The 19,244-nt window shown below is 28.6% G+C and overlaps 3 protein-coding genes across 3 annotated transcripts in view; 1 reads left to right on the top strand and 2 right to left on the bottom strand.

The window, feature by feature from the left end:
- LOC107422148 (putative lipid-transfer protein DIR1) overlaps positions 1 to 19,244 on the bottom strand; it is a 324,822-nt gene that overhangs the window by 235,719 nt on the left and 69,859 nt on the right. The gene's annotated exons all lie outside the window — the stretch shown is intronic.
- On the bottom strand, positions 2,365 to 4,056 carry LOC125423175 (probable xyloglucan galactosyltransferase GT14). The gene has a single exon (XM_048476795.2). The coding sequence runs from the start codon at positions 4,003 to 4,005 to the stop codon at positions 2,365 to 2,367; it is 1,641 nt and encodes a 546-aa protein (XP_048332752.2). The 5' UTR covers positions 4,006 to 4,056.
- Positions 12,283 to 17,265, top strand: LOC107422167 (ras-related protein RABA5e). The gene is made up of 2 exons (XM_048477723.1): positions 12,283 to 12,946; positions 16,773 to 17,265. Exons 1-2 carry the CDS (start codon positions 12,607 to 12,609, stop codon positions 17,093 to 17,095), a joined length of 663 nt encoding a protein of 220 aa, XP_048333680.1. The 5' UTR covers positions 12,283 to 12,606; the 3' UTR covers positions 17,096 to 17,265.

Here is a 19,244-nt window from a genome sequence, read left to right as displayed (position 1 = left end):
TTAAGATACAAGAAGGAGTCCATTAATTGGGCCCAAGGTGTTATTAAACCCTAGGGGAATTAGGGTTAGCAGTCTATAAATATACTGTTTACTAGCCTCCAGTTAATAAGTTTAACGTTTTATTTTTTAGAGATTTAGAATCACAGTAGAAAATAAAACACCTTGAGAGAAAAACTGAAACTGAGAAAAACAGAAACTGTGAGTTTCAGAGGTTTTTTAAGATTAATCTTCTTATTTCTTTTGTGATCAAGTGCACCCACACGCAGATCTGTCGCTTATAGAATAGTTAGGAAGGTTCTACACTAAAGGTTAGTAAACTTATGGATAATGACATAATTTATTGCACACTTTATTCAATCTCGATCAGGCTTCCGCTGTGTATATGATACTAGCAAGAGCTCCTAACAAATTTATAGAAAACGAAATAAATTATTGACAATTTAAAATAATTTTTCCCTTTGATTGTTGTGCAGTGAAGAAAAAGTCATCGACTTTAGCAAAATGTTGACAATAATGTTAAATTTCAATAAGCATCGACACCGATAGAGGGGGGGAAAAATGTCCCCAATATTGTGCAGAGAGCTCATAAGATAATCCCAATTCTCATTCACAATGGAAAACTCATATGTGAATCTTTGATTACTGTGCAATATATTGATGAAAAAGAGTTTGTGTGATATTTTGAATTTTTTTTTTTTAATGAAATAGGATAAGGAATTTTGGTTGTAGAAGAGAGAGAAAGAGAGAGAGAGAGAGAGAGAGAGTGAAAATCAGCTTTGGTTGCAGAGGAGAGAGAGAGAGAGAGAGAGAGAGTTTGGGTTTGGTTGTAGAATATAGAGAATGTGAGCTGTAAGTGAACTGTATTTGGGAGAGAAAGATCTCATAATGAAGAAAGTGACTTGTTATTTGATGTGAAAAAATAATCCACGTGGGATTAAATAGTGTAAAGAGTATCCGGCTGTGTGGTACTTTAATATTACAAATTTTTTGCCTAAAGTAATATAAATATATAGTAAGTTCAAAATTTAACCTGAGTAAAAAGGCATATTTTATTAAATTAAGAAATTAATTATTGATTTTTTTAAATTGCTTTTAAATAAAACTTATCATATTAAAAGTAAATATTCTTTAATAATGTTAGGCCATATTAGTTTGAAATTTACATGGCATGTTAATTTTCAAAATTTATATTTTAATTTTATTGATTTAAAAAAAAAATCATTGACATGCATTTACTTTTTTGTTTAGATGAATAGTATATTTATTTTTTGGAACAGTATTGCTATCATTTATGATTTATTGATTTTAAAGTTAAGATTTGTATTATGATATTTTATAAATTTTTAAAAATGTGTTATACATACAGTAAGAGAAACATGTTTTTTTCCACTAAAATATATATATATATATATATATATATTTTAATATTATTTATTAAATTTTCTATATTTTAATGCTAACAAATACTATATTTTTTTATTTATAATAATTTTTAATATTTATAAACTATTTTATAATAATTGTATTTTAGTTAATGTATTTTTTATATTATTTTACTATATTAATTTTTTCATACACAAAAATATTTATTTTAAATTAAATATTTATAATTTTTTTAATTTTATCGATATTTCTATTAATATTTATATAAAATTATACGTCTGACATTTCCGTCGATACCAATGAAAATCACTATTGCTGTATAGCTGTGATAGTTTACCAACTGAATCAATCTCAACAATATTTATCAGTTTCTTTATTTCACAAATAAATTTCATACTTTATTAAAAAAAAAAAAAATTGTTCAATCCGGGTGCCATTTATATAACAAAGATGCTCCGTATTTTTTTCTTCAAAATGCACTGTTCAGGAGTTTCCAAGTTCTCTAGAATTTTCCATCAAGGTTAATAAATAGTTGAAAATTGATTAATTATTTATAATTAATATTCAATTTAAAATTCAGTTTTACATTAAGGTTATTAAAAAATTTAAAACAAAAATGTTTTAAAAAAATTTTTAATTTTTTTTTTAAAAAATGCCATTGACATGTAGGAACGTTGCCTATCCTTTGAGCAAACAGGAAATGCTCGTCATTGATCCCTAATTTACTTTTTCTATTTCCAAATTTGAAAATCCGATTTATAATTATCTAAAAAAACATTGATCATCCTAAGGGAATGGTTAATTGATCATTAGAATTGGTTAAAAAGTTTATAATCACCATGTTCATGTGTTCAGTATATGCTGTACAACAAATAAACAATAAATCTTCATAATAGAGAGAGAAAAAGGAAAAAAAAAAAAAAAAAAAAAAAGACAATAAAAAAGTGATATCTCAAATGTTCTAAACATTTGCCCTTCATTTTAGGGATTAACTACTCCTTCAAAAGCTAGCAAATCAAACTTCCTACTGCTTTCTTCTGCAAAACCTTCACTTGGATCTTTACCTTCTTTGATCTTCTTCCTTACTTTCTCCACTCTTTCTAGCAAACCTTTTACAGCTATATCAAATGCATCTTCAAGTTTCCTCTCCATGTCAGACCTCCAATTCCCATATATTATCCTTGGAATCAGCTTAATGACCTCCTCTCTCATTGCCCTGACCTCATTTTTGGAAATTCCAAGCAATCTTTCACTGATGATGACCCTGTTCTCTTTTATATTAGTTTGTGATATGAACACTGAATATTTGCTATAATTCTTTGGTAAATGCCACAAATATTGCACATAAGCAGAACCCGGATGGAAGAAAACTGGAATACACCCTGCCAAGATTGAATCAAAAGTTGATCTTCTTGTGTATGAATCTCCTGTTGGTTGTAAGCAGAAGATTGAGTTTTGAAACAATCCAATCACTTTCGCAGGCTCTTCACATTGATTTGAAACATCACATCGCATAAACTTGCAATGTTTGGAAGAAGATTTGCACTGTTTGATCAGGTTGTCCCGGATTGAATCATCGGAATTAGGCCTTGGTGCTCCTGCAAAAGAAAACAAATACCTCCTGTTTCTCTTTCTCATTCTTTCTTGCCAAACAAGCACCTCACTTTCCTTTGAAGGATGGAAATATGTTGGATATGGGATAGCAATGTCGTTATTCCACGAGCTCGATTCGATTGACAAAAGTGTCATGTTGTTTGATTCTGGCAAGAACATGAGCTTTGAACCCCAATCAGTTTCTTCCTCTGTTTGTCTCCTGAAATCCCATCCAATCCTCCCTCCAATCAAGAAATGGTCTCTTCCCCACATTGTATTCCATTCAGCTTTTTTCGATAGCCAATGGACGAGTTTTCGAGCTGAAGAATCTCTTTTTGATATGTTTAGGTCCCAAAGATGTTGTCCAACTTCTAGTCCTGCATAGAAGGGGACATAGATTGCTGATGCCATGGATGAATCATTGGTTAAGCATTTGTACATGTTAATCCTGTTATGGAAAATGATTTCTAATGAAAATTGGTTGGTTGAAAACCAACCCTTTTTCATCAAAACCCTTTTGGAATTGTTATCCTCAATCCTCTTACCAAACCCCTTGTTTGATAAATATTCACACATGTCAAACCATTTCATAAGACTGCGACAATTCTTGAGCAAATCCTTATTGAATTGGCTTGGAAGATCATGAACATAAATGTACCGGCCCAAGCATGAATCGAATTGGTTAATTTCAGCGCTAATACCTTTTTGGGTTGTGTTGTTGATTTTTCCTTGATTGGTTTGAACAGAGTGATCATTGCTCTTAGTCCTAGCGGTAAGATTTGGGGTTGCTTGGTTACCAAGAAAATCTCTAATTGGTTTCTGATCTGGAGGGTTTGGAAATGCAAAATCATGGACTAAAGTGGTGACTCCATCTTTTCCAGGATCAAAAACTGAGAGATTCAGTAGAAGCAAGATGAAGCATAAAAGAAAGGGAGAGAGTAAGACAAACCAGATTGGATTGTTATTGAAGTATTTTCCCATCACCATTGATGATTTTTCCATCTCCAAAAATCTAGAAAAATAGTTCATGCAAAAAATGACATGGAATAGAAAATTTTATTTCGGTGAATAACAGAGAAAATGCTAAAACTCTTCAAAAGGTAGGAAAATATATTCCATTGATGATGAGATTGAAAGAAGAAAGTTGAGAATTAATGGAAGAAAGATTAGAAATTAATGGATGAAAAAATGGGTCTGGAAGCCATTTAGAGGAAGAAGGTAGCCATGGAAGGTAAAACAAGGAGTATATATGGGATAATGGAACCCTTTCAAGAAATTTAACTGCACATGATTTTTTGTTTTTTTGGGTGAATATGTGCACATGATCTGTATGAATCTTCATAGGCGGATCTTGCATTAAATGTGTATGAGCAGGTTAATTAATTAACATCAGAGCTAGGATAAAAAATGATAATTAGAAGTAAAAGAAAATCCCAAAAACAGTAAAATATATATATATATATATATGTATATATTAGATTTTTCATTTTAGATCATGATATTTTGGAGCGAAGGAAACTAATTAACCGTATTGTTTGTACATTTTTTTTTTTTTTGGGTAATACATATTGTTTGTACATATTTATATATATATATATATATATGTGTGTGTGTGTGTGTGTGTGTGTGTGTGTGTGTGTGTGTGTGATTGTGTATTACTTTGGCTAATGTTCTTTTATATGGAAAGTTTATAAAAAGGAAATCTCTAGTATTAATTTCCATTTTAAAACCTATTTGTATAATAAGCCGGATTACTAAAGAAGAAGCAAAAGCAAAATTATGGCTGAAAACTATATATGTATATATATATATATATATATAATTTTCTCTTTTGAAAAATATATATAAGTACAGTTCGTTTTGTTTTTATCAAAAAAAAAAAAAAATACAGTTTTCAATGTAGACATTTGCATTTTATTAAAATGAGGATATGATTTTAAATGATACAATTATTAATAATAGTATTTTGGAAGATAATAGTCAAAAAGAATATCCATATTTTATTAAAATATGAATATATTTATTGAAAAATTCTCATTTATAAATATACATATATATTGTATTAGAGACATTTAATTACTTTTTTTCTTTTTGCATTTTTATTAGTATTTTGGTGGTATATATGGATCTTTCTCACTTCGTTTTTGATTTCTTGATTTATGTCAAACCAATCTGTGCCATAGCGTCTGTCTCTATAAAGGAAATATTTTCTTTCTTTTTTTTTTTTTTTCCATTAAAGCAGAGTTCTTTTTGTACATGCCTTACTTGAGCCAAAATAAATGTGAAATAATAATAATAATATATACACATATGTACATACTATATACGTACTAATCAAATATATACATAGTGTGTATTTTTTGATATTCGTATTAATCAAAATTGAAGTGAACTTTTTGGTAACAATTTATAAATAACAGAAAGTCAACTTTATTAATTAATGAAAGAAACAGCAAGCATGGTATGTAGTATACATTTAAGAAAACTGATGCAGATAAATACTAATATCTTCCTCAACGTACTTGATGGACAGGCTTTAGCTTTTTGTAGGCACTTGGCTTGTCTCTACTAATTTAATTACCTTTGTTTTATAGATTATTTTGTTATCATTTGCTGTAATCCATTGTACTGATGTAAACATATCATATAATCTTCATAAACCTTATACTCTTTTTTAGCAAAAAATACATTCATATACTTTGTGTTCTATAAAAAATTGTTAAGAGAAAAATATAAATAAAATGAAAGTTCATTTTCATAAACTTAAATTTTTGAGATCATTAATACTTTAACATGGTATCGAGCCAAAAATCCAAAAAATCCTGAATTCAACAACTCCATCCAAAATAAAAAAAAAAAAAAAAAAACACAAATGTAAGGACCCAGAGAAAAGTCTAAAAAAGACATATCTATATTTAAAGGGAAATGTTATAGAAAAATATAAATCAAATGAAAGTCTACTTTCTATAAGCTTAAGCTTTTGGGATCAGTAGTATTTTAACAAAAATAACATACAATAAAAATACCAAAAAAGAAAAATATCTAGGCAAATAAATAAATGAAGACATATATCATAAACAATTAAACATAGGAATTATTTCATTTGTACTTTTGAAGTTTAAGATAATTTCAAAACCTCCCTCAAATTTGTAAAAAATCATCTCCATCCCTTATTTTATAACACCATATACAGTGTATCACTCTCTCATACATAACTGTTTAAATTGTTGTTATACCTTTAAGAGAAAAAATTACAATATAATTTTACTATTTACTTGTCTTGTTAAAGTTGTTTATTTTTCTCCCTCTTTTCATCTTCTTCCCATTCTCCTTTATCTTCTTCTTGATTTTTCTTTTTTTTCTCCCCTCTTTTTTCTTCACTGCTAATGAATGGTACCAAAACTCCTTTTATGGTTTTATTTTTCGTTATTCATCTTCACCTTTTTCTTTTTGTATTCATATTCCAAGATGCACAATTCATTTTGAAACTGAGTGATATAGAGAGAGGACAGAAAAGGAATAAATGATTAGAAAATTTGTGAGATAAAGAAAAAAAGAATCGGAAACGAAATAAAATTTAAAAAATCAATAGCGACAAAAATATCAAGGTTTTAACATATGGAAATATCCATTAAAATATTGATAAAAACTCATAAAAATAATAAAAATTGATTAAAATTTGTTTTAAAAATAAATTTTTTATTCAAATATTAGTATTAACTTATTTAATAAATTAATTATCAAATTGATTATAAAAATTATAAAAATATTTGCTAAATTTTATATTTATCTTAGTTAGTCAATGTATAATAAGTGTTAATGAACAAAGATATATATTATAAATAAAAAATGCAAAAAATTATATATTTGATTATAATATTTATTAATTAAGATATATGAAATAATTATTATAATTAAATTATATTTCAAACATTTTGTCTCAATGCCACATAGAATTTCTAGGTGGTTGAATATTGTCAATCTCTTCTTCATCCTCATTTTAAAATATGAAATATGAAAATTAATTATTAAAAATTTTACATATAATTGTTAATATATCAATCATATGGATTATGTATTAAATGAAGATGTCCTTAGTGATAATCATTATATAATATTGCTAACCATATACAAAATTATTATCCACTAATGGTTAATTTTGAGATAACACCCACGAATTACTATTTAACAACATTCCATCAATTCATTTAACTATATTTATAAAGAATTATTCCCTACACATTTTTATAACATTTATCCACTATAAATTTATAATTTATTTCATGCAAATTTATAATTTTCTTTATATTATAATTTATATCTACTTTATAATATTTATGGAAATAATAAATTTATTATGGTAAAACAAATAGTGGATAAGTAGACAATTAAGCATTATTCATATTTATTAATTTTTTGATAAAAATTTAAAAAATAAATTTAATAGAAATTTTTAAATATCTTTGGAAAATTCCACCAAAATTTTTATGGAAATTATGAATTTTTTGACAATATTTTAAATGAATTTGTTTAGATATGTAATGGAAATTTTGATAAACAAATTTGTCGAAATATCAAAAATTCCAATAGAAATTTTGAAAATTTCATCGGCTTTCATTTGGTATAAAAATTTCTTATTCACCCTTTGAAAATATAAAAATGTCAGTAAAATTTTGATGGAAATTTTGATTTTTAAAACATTGGTTAAATAATAAGAAATGTGTTTTTTGTATAGCTCTCAAACACCAGCCAAATGTTTGTTTCCAACTTATTTATATTGAAATTTTAAAAAAATAATAATAATAGAGGACCTTCATTGAAACAATTTTTTTTATTATTTACAATAATTTTTTTCCCTTTTCATGGCATGTCAAATCAATAATTCTCTAGTGTAGATAAGAATAACATATCAATTTAGCGAACTTCACTTTACTTTGTTGAAACAATGAAAATAAAAGAACCATTTTAAAATTGGAAACAAATTAAAAGGTCTAAAAAAAAATATAAAACAAAAAACAAAAACAAATATATATATATATATATATATATATATATATATATGGTTTTGTAGTGGTCAAACTACTAAAAACATATTTCTAGATCTAAGGTAACCTCTAGGTGCAAATCGCCAATAAGTTGTAATAAAAAAAAAAAAATACCATTTTTATTGAAGATGACTATTTAGTTTTATAGTATCAAACATTATTTTAGATGTTTGGTAAATTATAGCTAAACAATATTAACATGTTTTGTAATAATATAGATAAGTTCAACTAACTAGAACTCCACATATTTTTACATTAAAAAATAAGTTATCTTATCATGAAAGAAACAAAAATCTTTAATTTATCAAAGTATAGTAGAATATATTCATAAATTTCATAAAATTGTAATAAATATAATTATATTTGATGGAAAATGTTTAAAAATTTTTACAGAAAAAATAATGATTAGCATTGGAAAATTGAAGGATATCTAAATTCTCCTTTTATCAATTATAATCATACTTAAAACAGTTAAATAGAATATATAGATAAAATATCAATAAAAAAAAGGTATATAGATAAAATGTATTATATAAGAATTGATTAAAGTTCTATATTTCTACTATAAAAACTTATCTTTTAAATGTAAAAAATAGCTGGATATACCTATAAGTTCAATTGATATATATTGAATATTTTAATATTGTTCAACTGAATGTTTGGTATTATAAAACTAAATATTTTGTCTTCAATTAAAAAGAAAAAGTATTTTTGAAAATTTAAATAAAATACAGTGGGGTAGAGAAGAAAAAAGGGTCATGTAACAAGACTGTACCTATCAAATGAGATTGACTCAAGACACATGGACTCAAAACACCCATGAAGGAGAAATTATTGCAAGTGATCAGCACATATATAAATATATATATATATATATATATATATAGTTTTACTATGAAAATTATTAGATTCAGTCTATAAGATAACAACCTAATATCGAATATTATTTTAAAAGGGTAAATTTTGTTTTAGAGTGAAGATTTTGTTATATAACATATCTACAGATTCAACTTGTCTAGTTTTTGAGTAAAATCGATCCTCCTAAAATAATATTCAATATTAGATTTTCATTCCATAAACTTGTTCCTCTCTATAATAAAACTCAATATATATATAGCACCTAGCCTCAAACCATTTAACATATAATAATAATAATAAGTTATTTTTATATCATAAGCTTTTAAAACAATTGATAGTTACAAATGATATTTCACTTCTGGAAGACCCAAAAAGAGTTAAAAAGATTGACATTATAAGTAAAGGGGAATATCAGAAAATAATAGGATTAATTTCAACTGCAATTTCTGAAATCATCATTACTCAATTTTAATCCATCAACTTTCAAACATTTCATATTTAACCCCTACCATGAGTAACATACCATTATATTTAACAATTGAAATGTAAATGCATCTTTTTTATATGAAACTAATACTATTTAAATATATTTTGATATACTGGAAAATATATCCTATAATAAAATATTTTAAAAAGCAATATAAAATTGAAATATATATATATACATATACCCTTTCAAAAAACAATATTTTAATCTAAAAATTATATGCTCTCCTCCATCTTATGTCTCTCTTCGTCCTCGTCTCTCTTTTTTCCAAAAATCTTTTAATAATAAAAAAATAAAATAAAAAAGAAGGAATCAGAAAGCACCATTCTCTTTCCTTCTCAGCCCGTTCTTTTCCTTTTTTATCCTGTAACTTTCTTTCTTAGGGTATGGTAGATGAACTTTTATTTTGATTTATTCAACCTCAACCCATCGATTACAACTAGATAGGAATCCCTAAGTTAGGATGATTTCTTACAACTTTGTCAAAGGCACCTGTTTCACTCCCATATCGACCTTTCCATAACTAATGGCCATGACACTTGGATTTGCAAAGTAAATTTTTTTTTTTTTTTTGGTTTAAAAAAAGATAAATATATAAAGTTGTTATATATACTTATGTGTATGTATATATTTTAGTTTCATAATGTCAATTTTTCCAGCATGAAGAGCAAGTAAGGAATTGAGCAAGTAAATAATGTCGATTCCGTTCTATGGATTTATCAATGCTGAGAATGACAATAAAACAGTTTGTGATTTCACAAAATAATTGTTTTTATTTTTTTAGTTGGGTTAAAAATTAAAAATAAATAATACCCATACTATTTTTTTTTTTAATTGTTACCTCTGTAACAAATTATTGATTATTATGATTATTTTCTTTCAATGATTTAGGAAATTGTTGGTCTTGTTTGAATTTGGTATTATGGAATTCTGAATTTTAATTAAAGGCGCCTTTGATAAAGAAACACAGAGATGGAGAGACAGAGAGAAATAAGAGAGATTTGCTTGGGTGAAGAATCAAATCCAATTCTATCATGTTTATTTTTTTTCAATTCCTTTGTTTAATTTATAGTTTTAGAAGTTGTCAAGAAGTATAAATTTCATAATTTCCTGATTTATCTTTTTCAATGATTTAATATTTGATTTCATTACATTTTGCAATGATTGTTGTGAATTTGTTCTTGGTTAAATATTAAAGATAAATCTCTCTATTTAATTTGTTAAACTGAAAATTGAAGAGATTCAGATTGATGATATTATATAATTTTTTTATTTAAGATGTTAGGCTAGGGAAGAAAAAAAATAAATTTTTCTTTTTTTTTTTTTTTTTTTTTAAATGGTTGGGTTTCTTTAGAAACCAGAGATGGATACATTACTTTTTTAAATGTAAAATTAAAATGTATTCTTAGTTTTATATTAATCGTTTCTAATTTTTTTCATAATGAAACTATGCAAAATCATATTGACAAAAATATATTACAAATTTTTATATCCTTTTCCCTATTTGCTGCATATTATCACTCTGTCAAAATTATTTTATATTTTTAACTTATTTATTTTTTTAATAATTCATGTAATTATTCAATAAATTAAATTTTAAATCAATTATCAATGGCCTAAACAAATTCATTTTATGGACAAAATGGGTTTATATTATATGTAATATTAGGTGCCTAAACAAAGTTTAAAAATAAAAACTGCAATTGAAACGTTTGAAAATTGAAAGATTAAATTTAATTTATGGCAAATCTCGAGATTATAATTGAAGTTAACCCTAACAAATATATAAAAGAAATAATAATACATTTTTTATCAACTAAATTTTTGGATAAAAATAATTCATTTAAGTAAATAATTTTTTATTATAAATGGAGAAGGAGAATTTTCGTTCAAATGAAAATTTGAACTTTAGATTAGAGGTATTTTAAGTGGATTTACCATCAGACCAAATAAAAATAAAATGAATGTGTATACGTCTATTAACTTGTTCAGCTCACAAAATCTGTCTATACTTTCAAAAGTTAATTCCACTATAAAAAAAATAAATAAATAAATAAATAATAAAAAAAAGAAAAAAAAAAAGGGTAATTTAAAGTACTTTATTTTTAAAAATATATACTTTGAAAAAGTACTATGAAAGATGCCCTTAATACTTTAAACATCATTTTACTCAACTAGCCACCCATCTTCAAAATTCCAAGTCACCCTCTATTATTTTCTGCTGCTTTACTCTTTTTTCCAATTATTGTTATTATTATTATTGGCCTTGATCACATTAACAATAGCAAATTAGAAAACAATATAATTCAATTAGACAATTTACCAAAAAAATATATAATTCAATTAGACACGTTCTTGATCAATCTTTTTTTTTTTTTTTTTTTTTTTGGTGAACGTGTTCTTCATCAAATCAAATGGTCTATCTTAAATTGGTTTTGAATTTCTAAAATATATAAATATAGTTGAGATGTCGTAGTTTTCTTCACTGTTTATAAATTGTTTCAAAAAAAATCTAATGGTCTATCCTAAATGAAAAATGATAATACCAATAATAATAAACTAAAAGGAAAACTGAAACACAAAAATATTAAGGATAATTTTTGTGAATATCCCCAAAAAAATCCATTAATGCTTACTTCTCCCAAGAAAAAATTTATATTTTATTTGTAACTTCTTATATTGGATTTAAAATAATAAAAAATAAAAAAAGCGAAGAAGATCTACTTGTTTTTAGAATTATTTACTTTATTTTCCCCAATAATTAACTCATTAAAAAAAAAAAGAAAAAACTTATTATAGAAATGGACACAACAAATAGAATAATATATTTTATAATGAATTAATTATTATAAATAATTCTTTAAAATAAAATTTAAAAAAAAAAAAAAAAAAAAAAAAAAAAAAAAAGGGATACCCAAAAATCTATGATGGTGGCAGAACATGCGCAAGCATGTCCAGGCGCCAGCTCAATCTCTTCATCATTGATTTGCCTTACCTGCTCTCTTTCCCTTTCTCTTTCTCTCTTCATAATTTGCACACCCAAAATCCATAAAACAGAAGAGAAATCAATTCCACTCTCTTTCTCTCTCTCTCTTCTTCTTCTGAAGCGGAGGGGGAATTGCTTTCTGCAATACTCTGTACATTTCTGAACTCCCTTTCTCTCCCAATTCAAAACCCAAAAGCAGAAAAAAGCCAAACACCCAGACGAAGAAAAAAGAAAAGGATAAGAAGAAAAACGGCATGTCGTCTTCAGACGATGAAGGGTCTGGAGAGGAGTACCTGTTCAAGATCGTGATAATCGGAGACTCTGCGGTGGGCAAATCGAACTTGCTTTCTCGGTATGCTAGGAATGAGTTCAATATGCATTCCAAGGCCACCATTGGGGTGGAGTTTCAGACCCAGAGTATGGATATTGATGGAAAAGAGGTCAAAGCCCAGATTTGGGATACCGCCGGACAAGAAAGATTCAGGGCGGTCACGTCGGCCTACTACCGTGGAGCTGTCGGTGCTCTTATTGTCTATGACATTACTCGCCGCACAACCTTTGACAGTGTCGGCCGTTGGCTTGAGGAGCTCAATAGTAAGCTAATTGAGATCAAAGCAATTAGCTTTTGCTTTTTGTGTGTGTGTAGCATTTTTGTTTGAGCTTTGGCTAGCTGTAATGCTACTTGCTTAAATGGTGATTGTTTTGATTCGTGGGTCTTTTTTTGTTTTGCTTTTTGATTTCTTTTGTTTGTGGGTTTAGTGGATCTTTTCGGTTTTGTTGGTGGTTTTATGTGTTTTTCTTTTCCCTTTTTTTTGTGTGTGTGTGTGTGTGTGTGTGTGTGTTTAAGATTCTTTGTTTTTTCTTATTCGATTTGGATATATATTGATGCCTATGATGGTTAGATCTGAGCCAATGATGGTGTTTCTTCTATTAGAAGTCTTCATTTAGAAGAAAGGAAAGATTGACCCTTTTCTTTTTTAATTTTTGGGTTCGGGTGGAGTGGTAAAGAAGCATATTGAAGAAGTAAATGATATTAATGTAACAAGAAAACTAATGCTAGGTGTGTAACGCCCCAGTGGTTAGCATTATCTCTTTTGTTTGACATAGTCTATGGTCATTGTATATGCCTAATCATGAGGCACGTCAATTAGTTAAAATCTATGTTTATCCATTTTTTGTGGATGTGTTGGTGTTAATAATGGAAACAGGGTCACCCTGTTCTGCATGATCTGAATCCCGTAAAATGGTTTGAGATAACAAACTTCTGGTGAAAATTTGCATGTTTTTTAGTGTTATAAGTGAATATTAGCCCAGGCAAAATCTTAGTAAGGGGCTAAATTTAGATGACATAGCAGCATGAGTTTGTTAATTGGTTTATGTGAAAAATTTCGGATGCTTTCTTTATGCTGCGTTTGCTATTTTATGGAAGTGTGATATGAGTGAAATTCCCATGTGGTAAAGGCAACATTGTACTTTGATGTAGTCTTTGTTCTTTGATAAGACTTGTATAGAAATAGATGATATTTCAAAAATCATTCTTTCTTGCCTGTCTTGATCCTAATTTTTCGGAATTAATAGATCTTATGTCAAGGAACATCCAAATTTCACTCTCTCTGGTGAGTCCCATGTAAATCAGCACGTCTGCTTTACCAAATAATCATGGTAAGGAAGTAAAACTAACAAATACTTTGACTTTGCTAAACTGTTTTATAGTTTGTATGTTTTGACCCTTTGTTTTTTCATCAAGTCTCTGTACTGAGATGCTAGAACCTAGCTTCATGCTACTGAGGATGTGTTTATTTAAGCCATAATTCGATGGTTATAGTGACAAAGTTAGAGGATGCTTGTTTCCCGGGAGGAAAGTTTTTAAAGTTGAGCACAACATTGATTCCTAAATTCCTAATTGCCTAGCACTACATTGTTCTATAATTTGCCAAACTTCATCCTTCAGAGTAGGCAAATAGAATTGATCCTCCAAAAGAGCATTAGTTTGTCATGGCCAAAATTATCCTCTTAAACAAACTCCATGCAGATAACTTCGGAAATAAGTTAAATATTCCCAAAATTGGCGTTGTATTATCATAGCAATGCTTTAGCTCTTCAAAGCTTAAACTTGATACTGACATATTTACCAAAGCCAAACTTGTTTCATAGACTACAAACTACTTTATCTTTTATTCCATCTTCATGCGTCATATTCAAGGTGAACTTAATGCATCATATTTACCAAAGCCAAACCTTGTTTCATAGAGTACAAACTACTTTATTTTTTATTCCTTCTCCATGTATCATATTCAAGGTGAACAGTATGCGTTAAATTAAGTCACTTTTGGAGTCAAAGGTAGCACAAAGCTTCAAGGTCAGGAGTCAAAATATCGAGCAAATTTCTTTGAGATAAGGACAATGCCACAAATCTTTTAGCAGCTTGAACTAAGACACAAGCTCTGGTAACGTTGTATCTAGAGTATATCTTTGTATCATTGGGTTTCTTCCTGTAATAGATCAATAGATTCCTTTCTTGGCTCATTATATGTCTCATGCACTTTCAAAACTTTTTTGAAGTTTCACAATCTTAAAACAGGAGCCTTCACTTTCTTTACTCTCTTAGGCTTTCTTCAAATTATTTCTGCCTTAATGCAAATAAAGGGGCCAAATGTTTTATGCCTATTGTTACAGTCCCACAATTATTCACAAATTTCTGATGATTTTTTGCAGAAATTGCCTGACAAATGTGGCTAACTGATGAAAGTTTATAGTGATGAATCCTTGAAGGAGCAGTTCACCCAATAATGGTTTTAACCTTCTACAGATTTGCATCTAGGTCTCTACAAGAAATAGATAGCCCCAAAGACATTTCACCCCTTCCCAAACCAATATATAATCTTAGATTACTTCATCAACTACACCACAAACTACATAAAAATAGCACATAACTACGTTATGGTGCTGACTGCATAGTTGACTAACCGTTTATGCATAACACATCTTCAGTTCTAATGTCTGTTTTCGATTCATATAGCGTCAAATGGTTATCTAGTTCTCTACCTCGTTTTCAGATTGAAATTAGGAAATCACTGTTATTGCCAGCATGTCTCAACCTACATTCAACACTTAGATTTCTTTGAATGGATTGAGGAGAATTAATCATTATGCAATCCTAAGGCTAAGCGTTGTATTTTTTGATCCAACAGAGTATGCTTAAGTTTAGTTACTACTTTTGTGTCCGGTATTTTTCACTTAGATTTCTTTGAATGGATTGGGGCAGTCATCTCATTCTACATAGACAACTAGAAAAAAGTTTTTATCTTAAATTTAACTTGGCAGATGATGATTTTTTTTTGTTTTTTTTTTGGCGTGCTTTCTTCATGTGAATGTATTTTGGTTCATGTGGCAGTATTCTTGTCATGTTACCTGTTTGCTATCAAAGGTATTTGAAGTTGGTGGATGATCATGATTGATATAGTCGGCTAGGATGTCAGGCTATTTACAGTTTAGTCTATTAGTAGGCTTACAATATTCTTTGAGATGGTGTCTATGTAGAATGAGGTGACTGCCTCTTGACGGTTGAGGCACAATTTCTACGGTTGAGGCACAATTTCTTAGAATTAACTCTTTGTATTTAGTCTCTCTTCCATAACTCTTTCTCTATATTCCAGTATTTCTTAATGTGTCTCACAACAAAGAAATCAAAAGAATTTATTGAAGTTTCATGTTTATAGCTATGATAATCTTTACTCGTTTTTCTAATAATAGTTTATATCCTACCACAAGAAAAAGGCTCTTTAAAGCCCTTCAGGACCTTTCTGATGGTAATTTTCCTAATATAATCAAGAAATAAGATTAAACAAAAAATTGCTGATATTTTCAGTGCCAGTGGTCAATTATAGCAGTTATGTGTTTAGTTTCTTTCTTTTTGAAAATATAAAAAAATAAAAGTCAGTTCCAGTAGCATGCCTTGTTAATTGTTTTTAATTGAATTCAATTTGTATGCTATCTTATAAAGTAGAGTCTTATTGAAAATAAACTTAGGCTTAAATTTGAGCTCGCTTTCATGCCATATAGGGATGGAAGAATAGCCTCTGATTAAGCTTATATGTGTCTTGTACCACTTTTGTTTAATCAGATTAAATTGGGAAACTGAGTTACCTATTGAATAAAATTGTGATCTGCTGTTCTTTCTATATTTGAGTATGAGTTTAACAATAAGATCTATTGCATAAGAGTAAGAGAATGTTAACTTATTTGTGGCCTGTGTAGCATATAGTGTGATGCCACCTTCATCATATGCTTTTCTTAAAATATAGTCCAAGAATAACTTTTAGTTCCCTTTATTACCATCTCCTCTCTCTTATGCTCGTATGCCCTTTTTCATGCATGTATCATATAGATGTCTGAGCATTTGATTGAAACTATCATGCAGCTCACTCAGATACAACAGTTGCGAGGATGCTAGTGGGGAACAAATACGACTTGGAGAATATAAGGGATGTGAGTGTCGAGGAAGGGAAAAGCCTTGCAGAAACAGAAGGCTTGTTTTTCATGGAGACATCTGCCCTTGACTCAACAAATGTTAAAAAGGCTTTCGAGATTGTTATTAAAGAAATATATAACAATGTTAGCCGGAAGGTCCTAAACTCAGATACTTACAAGGCAGAACTATCGGTGAACCGGGTAAGCCTCGTTAATAATGGGGCAGATGCATCAAAGAAAAACCAAAGCTTCTATTCTTGCTGTTCAAGTTAAACTACTATTTCATGTCTCATAAAAAAAAAGTGTACAAGATGAGGGCTTTCAATGGGTTTGTCAATTCAATTTGGTTGGTTAAATTTGTTTGTTTGTTTGTTATTGGATTTGTATTCAATTATATGACCAAATAAGACAATATTATAGAAAGAATTTGTTATTATTGTTAATTTCATTGAACAGATCAAATTTTTGTATTGCAGATACTGGTTTAACTGCTTAAAAAAAAAAAAAAAAAAGGGCAGACAGCCTTTTTCTTTGAGTGGTACTTTTTTTTTTTTTTTTTTTTTTTTAATTTGTATTTTTCCCCATTGTGGATACTATTATAACTGCTCTAATTTTTTCTATTCAATTTTTCAATTTGTCGTAACATAGCGAAAAATTTTCAAATTTTTAATACAACCCTAGTGGCAGAGCTTGTGGATAAGGTTTTTTCCGGTGACCATGTCACCAATTCTGAAATCAGTTTTAGAAAACTAAACCATCAAAATAACTTGTATCATATTGTGAGTTTATTTTCTTTGTGATCAAACCGCAGTGAGTTTGAAATTCTACTTTTGGGTTCCTTTAAAATTTTGCTGTGAGTTTAAGATTTTGACATGCAACAAATTGGAAAATAGGAAATATTTTACAGGCTCTCCATCAAAAAGGGAAATATCAAGGGATAGTAAAAATGTCTTTATTTACCAAAAGTAAAAATTGCCATTGAGAAGCCTAACCACTTGTTTACTAGATGTATATGTGTGATTATTATATTAGTTAAAATATTAATATTATCTACACATTATTAGCGAACTTCTTATTATTATATTGGTTGAAATACTAATAAAATTTATATATGGACAAACCAATCTTAAAGATTAATCAAATAATAACACATGAAATTTGTATGTGTGTATATATATATATATATATATATTAATTTTTTGGTAGCTACTAAAATGCAATTAACCCTATCATATATAAGTATGCACATATACGCCTCCTTCAAGCTTTCCACACGTTACCAACAATGGCTGCAAAGAGAAATTGGTCCGAGCTTCCACAGGAACTCCTCTTTATAATCCTGAAAAACCTCTCTTTCATCGGCTTCGTCCACTTCAAATCCGTTTGTTCTTCCTGGGATAAGGCCGCAAGCACCTACATATCTTCTCTCACCATCCCCGGTGCCCAATCACTCTCCGTTTCATCAGACTCCATGGCTGATGACGCTTCCTCGGAGAGAAAACAACAACAGCAAAAAAGACAAACATTCCTCTTCTCTCCGCTTCTTCAGCATTGCAGAGAAATTACTAGTTTACACATTGAGCAACATGTTCAAAGAGTTTCGCAAAGCTACTTGCATTGGATCTTCACATGGTTGGTTGATTATCCATCACAAAAAAAGAAATAATTATTTCCATGTTCTCAATCCCTTTTCAAGAACCATAATCAAACTTCCATGTATGGAAAAAAGTTATGATATTTATAAGGCCATCATAGTCTCTTCTGGTAACAATATTTTCCGTGTGGTTTTAATGGTGTTTGGAAGATATCCAGGACTTGCATTCTATAAACATGGAGACAAAAAATGGGCTCATGCCCAATTAGAGAATCGTTATTCTGATATAGCATTGCACAATGGTCAGATTTATGCATTATCTCAAACAGGTCCAATTGATGTATGGGATTTTCATAGTCTTTTTCCCGTGGGAGCTGTGGATGTTGGAAATTTTCCTGCAAGATTAGAGCCATGGATGCCTACAAGTTTTCCTGAACGAATATTGACAAAGTCTTATTTGGTTGAATCATTGGGAAAGCTTTTGATTTTGGATAGAATTACCACTGATGTTAATTACACCAACACAATGAGATTCATATTGCATAAGTTGAATTATTATAGTGAGAAAAATTGTATACCAATTGAAAAACTTCCTTCTGGACTAGCATTTTTCGTGTGTGGAAACTCCGCGGTATCGGTATTGATCAGTGATTTTCCAGAGCTAGAAGAAAATTCAGTGTACTATTTTGATGATGAAAATTATTTGAGAAGATATGACTTGAAAGAACAAATTTGTGTCACTTATGGATTAGGAAATTGTTGGGAAACTGATTCGGCCTTTTGGATTGAGACTATCCAAAGAGATAGAGATGGTCCCTTTTTAGGTTT

The sequence above is a fragment of the Ziziphus jujuba genome, chromosome 3 (genome assembly GCF_031755915.1).
Source record: "Ziziphus jujuba cultivar Dongzao chromosome 3, ASM3175591v1".
Lineage (NCBI taxonomy): Eukaryota > Viridiplantae > Streptophyta > Magnoliopsida > Rosales > Rhamnaceae > Ziziphus > Ziziphus jujuba.
This window is presented reverse-complemented; position numbering and strand designations above follow the sequence as displayed.

Excerpts from the sequence above, each read along its gene's own strand:
- LOC125423175 (XM_048476795.2), bottom strand. The coding sequence starts at position 4,005 with ATGAACTATTTTTCTAGATTTTTGGAGATGGAAAAATCATCAATGGTG.
- LOC107422167 (XM_048477723.1), top strand. The coding sequence starts at position 12,607 with ATGTCGTCTTCAGACGATGAAGGGTCTGGAGAGGAGTACCTGTTCAAG. Across the intron at positions 12,947-16,772 it reads TTGGCTTGAGGAGCTCAATA|CTCACTCAGATACAACAGTT; the intron begins GTAAGCTAATTG and ends ACTATCATGCAG.